The sequence below is a fragment of the Alligator mississippiensis genome, chromosome 1 (genome assembly GCF_030867095.1).
Source record: "Alligator mississippiensis isolate rAllMis1 chromosome 1, rAllMis1, whole genome shotgun sequence".
Lineage (NCBI taxonomy): Eukaryota > Metazoa > Chordata > Crocodylia > Alligatoridae > Alligator > Alligator mississippiensis.
Window position 1 is genome coordinate 4,313,796 of NC_081824.1, and position 10,113 is coordinate 4,323,908.

Below are 10,113 nucleotides of genomic sequence, written 5' to 3' on the forward strand. Positions count from 1 at the left end.
CCCTGGTGTGCAGTGTGGTGCACAGGGGCCTGGGGGCCAAGGGATCCCGGTAGGGAGTGTGGTGCACCTGAGGGCTGGGGGGCAGGGGATGCAAATCAGGAATTAGGGGTGCGGGAGGGCTGCAGGGGCAGGGGCTGCTGGTCAGGGGTGTGGGACATGGCGGGGGGGGGGGGGGTCTGGAGCACCAGGGCAGGGGGCTCTGGCTGTGGGAGGTGGGGGTGGCCCAGGGCTCTGTGTGCACTGCAGGGGGGGAAGAGCTGCAGCCTCATCCGTGGCCGCGGGGGCTGTGGCCACATGCAGAAGCAGGACAGCATCGATCAGAGTAAGTATCAGGACCCGAGATGCGGCAGGAGCACGGGGGGCATGAAGTCGCCCTGGGGACAGCTGTGCGGTGTCGGGGGCAGCTCGACCTCTGAGGGGGCTGCAAGACCGGCTTCACCTCTTGCCCTGGGTCTCGTGGTGCCGGCCCAGGTCCTCTTGAAGATGCTGATTGCACTGCCGTGGTGCCGACCCCCTCGGGAACACCCCCGGTCCTGGCCTGGGCATCACACCCTGGAGCCCCCTGCCCCAACACCCCCACAGCCCCGCACGGGCCCAGCTCCGTACCCCCTGCCCCTGCCGGCCCCAGGCTCCTGCACGTGGCCGTGGCCGCAGTCCGCCCAGAGCCTGCGCCCTGGGGCTGCAGCTGTGGGACACGGCTGCGACACTGGTCAGCACGGGGCTGGGCTGGGACCGAGCTCCGATGCCTGCGGCTGGGCAGCTCCCAGGCTGGCCCCGGTGCGTCTCGCTGCATGCGTGCAGCTCCCAGCGCAGCGGGGCTGTATCTTGGCCCGTGTCGTGTTGCCGCAGGACTGATCGATCGCCTCATTCACGTGCCAGCACTCACCGTTCCCTCGCCCCTGCCCCTTCCTCATGCCCCCAGGAGCCCTCCATGCCCAGTAAGGGCTGGTGCCCAGTAAGGGCTGGTGCAGGGGACGGGGACAGGAGATCCCCCAGCGCCCCGGCTGGTTCGGGTACCGCTAAGCCAGTGCTCTGTCCTGCTGCAGACTCCCCCGAGCCCGAGCAGACCTGGGCGCTGTCGGCAGACAAACGCTGCTCGGGCTGGTGCCCCAGGCCAGGCCCTTCCCAGGGCAGGGACGGGGCGGTGGCTGGACCCTGTCCAGGAGCAGGAGGCACCGTCCCGCCGTGCAGAAATCTCTGCCACGACGTGCGGATCCAGCCCTGCTCCCGCAGGCCAGCAGCTCTTGTTCTCCCAGGGGTCCTGAGAGCATTTCCCCTGCCCTGGAGAGGACTGACCTTGCATTTCCCCTGCCTGCCCTTAGCCTGTGGATGTGACAGCTCCAGCATCGCTCCAGCTTGTTCCCCGGGCGCCGTGTCCCTGCCGGCTCTGCATGGCGTTGTGATGACCGCTCCGGGCTGGGACAGAGTTACTGGGGCTCATCTCCAGCCTTGTGCCCTTAGCAAGAGCTGTGGGACGTGGAGTCTACCTTCTCCCCACTCTTCCACACACCGAAGCCTCCGTCTGCCTTAGTCCCAGGCCAGTGCAGGAGATGAGCAGGGCTTTCCCCGTGCCCGCAGCCCCAGCGCTGCCCTGCGCGCTCTTCCCCACCCGCAGGTGCTGGGACCCTGAGCAGCGCTGAGCAGAAACCTCCTGGAGCAGAGCCTGTGAAGCTGGAGCTGCAGAGGACTTGCCCAGGGGGACTGGAGGAGAGGGGCTCTCTGACACCTGAGCCGGGCCCAGTGCAGGAGGGGCAGGGCAGGCCTCCAAAGCAGGGGCAGAGCCTGGAGGTGAGCAGGGCACTAGGTCCATTTGGGGCAGAGCCAGGAGGAGCCAGGGGGGCTGGAAAAAATGTTGGGGATCAGAGAGACATGAAGAGCGACAGGTCTGTGTTGCTGCAGGCTGCAACCAGCCCATGCTGGCATTAGCAGGAGCTCCCTCCCAAGTGCAGATACCGGGGGCGCTGGCACGGGACGGCCTGGCGAGAGTGCACAGAGACGGGGCTCCCTGCCTCCAAAAGTGCCGGCCTAACTTCCTGAAAGAACCAAGCCGACAGGCCGTGATGAGTTCCCATGTCCACAGCTGCGTCCACCTCGTGCCAGCTGAGTAACAGGATGTTGCAGCCCTGCCTGTCCTGGCTCAGCCTGCAATGAGCTGTAGTGCCGAGTGATTGCAGACAGGGCTGTGGGGGCTGGGAACAGCTGGCCCAGGAGACACCGATGGTGCAACACTTGTGCCCGCAGCTCCAGGAGGTGTTCGAGGCCGTGGCAGTGTATTTCACTGAGGAGTGGGAACTGCTGGACGATGAAGACAAGGAGCTTTACTGGGACCAGATGCTGAGGCATTCCCAAGCTCTCGTTTCCCTGGGTAAGGCTCTGGTTCTTGCTTCTCCCTGGAGCTGTGCGGACTCCGGCATTTCGTAGTCATCTCCCTGTGTTTCAAAGTCTCATCCTCATGAGCTATTGGCTCGTGGCTTAAACCCCCATCCTCCCCACTGCTCTGTGGGGGATCAGGCCTCTCCCACGTTTCACACTGATGTCTCCTCCTTCCTTTCGTCCAGCCGCCGTCCCCTGAGTCTTCCCCATTCGTGGGACTCCTGGGGCTTCCCTGCGCAGCAGTGTCGTGGCAGCGCGGTCTCCCTTTGCCTTCCCAGCGTGCTCGTGTCACCTCCAGGTCGTTGTACAGAAATGCCCCCAGAGATGCTACTTGGGGAATGGCTCTGGTTTCCTCCCTCTCTGGCCCTTGCGTTTCCTCTCCAGACACATTGCACAGTCCCCGCGTGCTCAATTCTGCGATGTCTAAATCCCTTTTCTCCCCCCTTGGCCACGACCCAGCAGAAGTTAATGGAAGTCTTATCGGGCTCTGCTGCTGCAACAGGGGGACGAAGCATTTCCTCAGCTCGTCCTCTCATGTCGTATGCACACGGGATGTAACACAGGGCTCACTGGGACTGGTCTGTGGGTGCGGGCAGACTGGTGGATGTGGGGTACCTTGATTTTAGCAAGACTTTTGCTACGGTCCCACAGGCAAACGAAGGAAGTACGGGCTGCAAGAAAGGACTGTGAGGTGACTAGAAAACTGGCTGGAGCATCAGGCTCAGAGAGTCGTAACCAATGGCTCGATGTCTAGTTGCTGGCCGGTATCAAGTGGAGCGACCCCGGGGTCAGTCCCGGGGCCGGTTTTGTTCGATGTCTTCATCAGCAACCTGGGTGATGGCAGAGCGTGCCCTCAGCAAGTCTGCAGATGACACCAAGCTGGGGGTGTAGTAGATACGCCGGAGGGTCGGGCTAGAAGTTAGAGTGACCTAGACACATTGTGGGATTGAGCCTCAAAAGAAATCTCCTGAGGTTCAGCAAGGACAAGTGCAAAGTCCTGCACGTAGGAGGGAGCGATCCCCTGCACCAGTGCAGGCTGGGGGTGACGGGCTGGGCAGCAGCTCTGCGGAAAAGGACCTGGGGGGACAGGGGACAAGAAGCTGGACAGGAGGCAGCAGTGTGCCCTTGGTGCCAAGAAGGGTAACGGCATCCTGGGCTGCATTGGGAGGAGCGTTGCCAGCAGATCGAGGGCGGTGATCCCTCCCCTCTGTTCAGCACTGGGGAGGCCACATCTGGAGTCCTGTGTCCAGCTGTGGCCCCCCCATGACAAGAAGGATGTGGGCACATTGGAGAGAGTCCAGTGGAGGGCAACAAAAATGGTTGTGGGGCTGGAGGACAGGACTGGTGAGGAGAGGAGAAGGGATGATTTAGTCTGGAGAAGAGAAAACCGAGGGGGATTGAATAGCAGCTTTCACCTCCTGCAGGGGGGCTGCAAAGAGGATGGAGCTGGACTGCTCTCAGTGGGGGCAGATGGCAGGACAAGGAGCAATGGGCTCAAGCTGCAGCAAGGGAAGTCGAGGTTGGAGATTAGGAAGAATGTGTTCACAAGGAGGGGAGAAGCACTGGACCGGGCTCCCTGTCCCTGGTAAATGCACTTTCTAAACCAGGAGTGTTTGCTGCTTTGTTTCCTACGACCATCCCTCCACTGCTTGGAGGACAAGGACCGTCATCTATTGAAGGTTTCTCCCTGCACTGCCTTCTCGTTCCTACATGCCCGTCCTCCCTTTGCCATCAAGGCCCTAGTAGAAATCAGTTCACTGGACCCATTCCCCCAGTCCCGGTTGGTTATGCTGCATGCCGTGCCCAGTCACTAACCCTCTGTAACACCTGCCCCAAACAGGATAGCCAGGTCCCTCCCCTGACTTCACCTGCCGGCTCCAGCAAGGCCAGGGGCAGCTCTGGGGCTGCGACGATGAGGACTGTGGGGAAATCTCCGCACCCGAGGAGCTGCTGCCAGGTGAGCTGTGGCTGTCCCTGCGCCCGACCCGCTCTCAGCAATGCGCCATGCCTGAGCGACGGGGCTTGGACACTGCAGACCTGCCCGGTGCTGCCCTCGCAGGGGTGACCCCACACTGCACGGTGTGCTGCCATGTGTGCCGGCAGGCGTCCTTCCCACGCCCGGAAATCCAGGGCTGTGCACACAAGCGGCCGTTCCCCTCCTCCCCTCTAACAACAGGGGTGAGGGCACAGCCAGCGTGGACACAACGGAGCTGGGGCTCTCCCCGGCTTCTCCGGAGCAGCAGGCAGCCCGGTTTTCCCGAAGGAAAAGTGCAAATTCTCTGAGAAAACCACAAATTTGTGAATAAAATTACAGGCCCCCCCACAGCCCCCACAAGCCCCGGCCCTACTCGTGCCCCTCACTCTCCTCCACAGCCCCCCCTGCCCTGCTCATGCCCTGCACTCCCCCCACACCCCCACCCCTGCCCTGCTCATGCCCCTCACTCCCCCACAACAGCCCCCAGCCCTGCTAATGCCCCTCACTCCCCCCACCCCTCCCACCCCTGCCCTACTCATGCCCCTCACTCCCCCATAACAGCCCCCACCCCTGCTCATGCCCCTCACTCCCCCACAACAGCCCCTAGCCCTGCTAATGCCCCTCACTCCCCCCAGAGTCCATGCCCCCGCTCACACCCCACAATCCCCCACAACAGCCCCCAGCCCTGCAAGTGCCCCACAATCCTCCCACAGCCCCCCTGCTCATGCCCCACAATCCCCCCACAACAGCCCCCACCCTGCTCATGCCCCATAATCCCTCCGCAACAGCCCCCACACCCTCCTCGTGCCCCTCACTCCCCCCACAACAGCCCCCCCACCCTTTTCATGCCCCATAATCCCCCCACAACAGCCCCCCACCCTCCTCGTGCCCCTCACTCCTCCCACAACAGCCCCTTACCCCGCTGGTGCCCCTCACTCCCCTACAACAGCCCCCCAGCCCTATTGGTTCCTTTCACTCCCCCCACAACAGCCCCACACCCTGCTCATGCCCCTCACTCCCCCCACACCCCCAACCCAGCCCTGCTCGTGCCCCACAATCCCCCACAACAGCCCCTAGCCCTGCTAATGCCCCTCACTCCCCCACAACAGCCCCCCACCCTCCTCGTGCCCCTCACTCCTCCCACAACAGCCCCCCCACCCTGCTAATGCCCCATAATGCCCCCACAACAGCCCCTCCACCCTCCTTGTGCCCCTCACTCCCCCACAACAGCCCCCCAGCCCTATTGGTTCCCTTCACTCCCCCCACAGAAGCCCCCAGCCCTGCTTGTGCCCCTTGCCCCCCACCCACAGCCCCCACCCTGCTGGAGGCCCCCAGCTGCCTGGACTCTGGGGCCACGGACCCAGGTCTGCAGCCCCCTGCCCCCAGCACAAGGCAGCAGCTGCTGCAGGAGCGGGGAGCCCACAACCCCGGTAATGTTTCCTCGTGGTCTCAGGCTGCGTGAGATGGCTCCACGGCATGGCTCCAACCTGGCCCAGCACCAGCGTATCCAGCTTATCCACCTGGGGCAGAAGCCACATCAGTGCCCGAAGTGTGGCGAGAGCTTCAACGTGTCCTGCTACCTGACCAACCTCCAGCTCATGCACACCGGGGAGAAGCCACATCGGTGCTCTCGGTGTGGGAAGAGCTTCACCTGCCCCTCCCACCTGGCCCAGCACCAGCTCATCCACACCGGGGAGAAGCTACACCAGTGCTCTGAGTGCGGGAAGAGCTTCGCCCAGTCCTCCCACCTGACCCAGCACCGGCTCATCCACACCGGGGAGAAGCTACACCAGTGCTCTGAGTGCGGGAAGAGCTTCACCCAGTCCTCCCACCTGACCCAGCACCGGTTCATCCACACCGGGGAGAAGCCACATCTGTGCCCAGAGTGTGGGAAGAGCTTCAGCCTGTCCTCCAACCTGACCAAACACCGCCTCATCCACACAGGGCAGAAGCCACATCGGTGCTCTCGGTGTGGGAAGAGCTTCACACGATCCTCCCACCTGGCCCGGCACCAGCGTGTCCACACCGGGGAGAAGCCACATCAGTGCTGTGTGTGTGGGAAGAGGTTCGCCTACTTCTCCAGCCTGACCCAACACAGCCGTATCCACACTGGGGAGAAGCCACATGAGTGCTTGGAGTGTGGGAAGAGCTTCACCAAATCCTCCAATCTGACCCAACACTGCCTTGTCCACACAGGGGAGAAGCTACATCAGTGCTCAGAGTGTGGGAAGAGCTTCCTCCAGTCCTCCACTCTGGCCTGGCATCAGCGTGTCCACATGGGGGAAAAGCCACATCAGTGCTCGGAGGGCGGGAAGGGCTTCAACCTGTCCTCCTCCCTGACCAAACACCAGTTCATGCACATGGAGGAGAAGCCACATCAGTGCTCAGAGTGTGGAAAGCTCTTCATCCGATCCTCCAACCTGGCCCAGCACCAGTTTATCCACGTCGGGGACAATCCACTTCGGTGCTTGGAGTGTGGGAAGATCTTCATCCGATCCTCCAAACTGGCCCAGCACCGACTCATTCACACGCAGGAGAAGCCACATCAGTGCGTGGAGTGTGGGAAGAGCTTCAGCAACTCCTCCACCCTGACCAAACACCAGCTCATCCACACCGGGGAGAAGCCACATCAGTGCCTTGAGTGTGGGAAGAGCTTCACACGATTCTCCAACCTGACCAAGCACCGGCTCATGCACACCGGGGAGAAGCCACATGAGTGCTTGGAGTGTGGGAAGAGCTTCATCCGATCCTCCAACCTCACCAAGCACCGGCTCGTGCACACTGGTGAGAAACGATATCGGTGCTCGGAGTGCGGGAAGAGCTTCATTGAATCCTCCAACCTGACCAAACACCGGCTCATCCACATGCAGGAGAAGCCACAGCAGTGCACAGAGTGTGGGAAGAGCTTCAACCTGTCCTCCTCCCTGACCAACCTCCAGCTCATGCACACCGGGGAGAAGCCGCATCAGTGCGTGGAGTGTGGCAAGAGCTTCACGCGATCCTCCAACCTGACCAAGCACCGGCTCATGCACACCGGGGAGAAGCCGCATCAGTGCTCAGAGTGTGGGAAGATCTTCATCCGATCCTCCAACCTGACCAAACACCGGCTCATGCACACAGCGAAAATACCACATCAGTGCTTGGAGTGTGGCAAGAGCTTCACGCGATCCTCCACCCTGACCAAGCACCGGCTCATGCACACCGGGGAGAAGCCGCATCAGTGCTTGGAGTGCGGGAAGATCTTCATCCGATCCTCCAACCTGACCCAACACCAGCTCATCCACACGGGCGAGAAGCCACATCGGTGCTTGGAGTGTGGCAAGAGCTTCACTGAATCCTCCATCCTGAGCAAACACCACCTCATGCACATGCAGGAGAAGCCACCTCAGTGCTCATAGCATGGGAAGAGCTTTTCCTAATTCTCCTGCCTGGCCCAGCACCAGCTCATCCACAGGAAAGAGAAGCCACATCGGTGTTCCCAGTGCAGAAGATCTCACTGCGCTCCTCAAAACTGGCCCTGCACCAGTGCATCCGCTTCCGGGAGCATCCATCATTTTGCCAGCAATGCAAGAAGGGCTTGGGGACGTCTGCCTGCTCAGCACCCGCCACGGTCTGCATCCAGGCAAGCAGACTCATGCTTCGGGCCTGCAGCAATAGTTCACCCGTCCTTCATCCCTTCTGGGGCACTGCAGCACCCACAGGACACAGAGCCTGGCCCCAAAGTCTGCTGAGAGGGACGGGTTAAAAGGAAACCCCTCAGGCAGAGGCCAGTGCAGGTGCTGGGGGAACCTGTGAGATGATCTTTGCCTTGGAGCCTGTGCCACCCCCATCCTTCTCTGAAAGCAGCCAGTGCTTCAGTGTCCAGCTTCAGTGCCTTGGGGAGGGCACCCAGTGCCTTCACAACAGGGTGCCCTCCCCAAGACAGCTGGCTCCAAATGACACCCAGCACTGTCTTTGTCCGACTCCCAGCGTTGTCCTCCCTCCTGGTCCCAGGCTCCTGGGATGTGAGGCTCTTGCGTTGCAGGAAGGAGGACACTTCTTTCTGGGGAAGCATTCCTTGCCTTCCACCCTGACCTTGCCTTTCCTCCCCACCACATCGCCCCCTCCCAGGCCTGTACATGCCCCTCGGGCTCTGCAAGAAGCTGCTGCTGCCACCCCGCGAGCCTGGTTTGGCAGGTTTTGCTTCTCAGAAAACTTCCTGGTCAGAAGTGTGCACCACCTCCCCGCCTTCCTCCCCTTCGCCTGTTCTCCACATCAGACTCCTTGCTAATCACGCCCCCAACTTAACATGACATCCCTGTGCTTGGTCTCTATGTCCTCTCCAGAGCCCTGAAATGGGAACAGATGTCTCTGTGATTCCCCAGCCCCTTCCCTTTCCAGAGGATTCACCACAATCCCGGCGCTGTTCCTAACCCTCAGGAGCAGGAGCCGGCCGCACTCGAGGCAAGACCGCCATGTCCTGCTGTGTAGCCAGGATCCTGCCCTTGCCAATGAACCTGTGGCCAGGGCAAGTAGAGTGTCTGTTCTTGGTGAAATGCAATAGCAGGGGCAGAGGAGGTGCCGCGCGTAACAGGTCCTGCCTCTCCAGTGCAAGGGTGGAGAAAGTACAGAGGCGAAACGCAGCACGTTGTAATCTCCCACCGAGGCTTCCCTGCTGGTGCTAGAGCTATATGCCTCCACGAGTGTCCTATAGGGGCTACTCCGAGAGGTTAATAACCCATCCTGGTGCACACTCATTCATTTGCACACTCATTCATTGTCCTTTCTGCTGACACCCTCTCTCACGCCTGTGTCCATCACTCTGGTTGCTAAGCAACCAGCTCTGCCTAGGTGTCTGACGTGTCTGCCTTACCTGTCTGTCCCCAGGTCAGATGGGGTGATCTAGCTCTCTATTGCTGTGGGCACTGACCTCAGAGCTTAGCCCTGTCACTCTTGTAGGTGCCCTGTGATGCTTTTTAAATTGTTTGGTTGCCATCAAACAACACCTGGCCTTGATTGGGGATAAAAAGGTGATGGCAAAAGGGCTATATAAAGCTCAGACTCCACAGGAGGAGGGGCAGCAGCCATGATCGAGACACACGCAGCAACTGGAAATCTGCAACTCTCTTTCTGTCTCTCAGGATGCTGAAGTGAGTCAACTACTTGAGACTTGTCTAGATATATAGCTTACTGTAATGTCGATGCATACCAACCAGCTACCAAGCTGACACTGTTTGCTCCAAGGTTATTCCTTGATACTTCTCTAACCAGTACCCTTCCCCGAGCCTACCCCCTGTGCCCAATAAAGCTCTCCACTATAACCAGCATGGTGGACTGGTTGAGAGAGGGGTTGGGGATGCCTTTGCGCCCCCTTGGTTCAGCTGCCTATGGGAGGCTACTTTTTATACTTCAGGCTAAAGGAAGCACCCCAAGTTCTCGCAGTGGGTCAAGCACCCTCAAGGTCTACTAGGCCTGCGTACCCCAGGGGGCACAGGGCCCGAATAAAGACCAGAGCCCTGGGTGGTGGCAGCGGTAAGCCCAGGCTTGCGGGCGTGCTCCAGGAAGGGGGTCAGTGAGCACCCCAGGGGTAAGATGGGATGCTCAGCGCAGGAACGCCCCATACTGGACCGCCACCCCCCTCCCCATGTGTTAAACTGCTCCCTCCCTTTCCTTACATTACACGTTTAAGAAAATAACCTTGTGACTTCTGAATGAACCTGGGTTTTTTGGCAGGAGGGCTGGTCTGTCTTGTTGGAGGTGGGCACAGCAAGAAGGGAGGGAATGGG

At 60.7% G+C, this 10,113-nt stretch overlaps 1 protein-coding gene across 1 annotated transcript; it reads left to right on the top strand.

The window, feature by feature from the left end:
• Nucleotides 1–204: 204 nt before the first annotated feature.
• LOC102567479 (zinc finger protein 91) lies at nt 205–9,648 on the top strand. The gene is made up of 4 exons (XM_059728124.1): nt 205–1,788; nt 2,242–2,365; nt 4,214–4,330; nt 5,802–9,648. Exon 4 carries the CDS (start codon nt 5,812–5,814, stop codon nt 7,744–7,746), a length of 1,935 nt encoding a protein of 644 aa, XP_059584107.1. The 5' UTR covers nt 205–1,788; nt 2,242–2,365; nt 4,214–4,330; nt 5,802–5,811; the 3' UTR covers nt 7,747–9,648.
• Nucleotides 9,649–10,113: the final 465 nt, after the last annotated feature.

Bases quoted from the DNA above. Each gene is read 5' to 3' on its own strand.
- LOC102567479 (XM_059728124.1), top strand. From the start codon at position 5,812: ATGGCTCCACGGCATGGCTCCAACCTGGCCCAGCACCAGCGTATCCAG.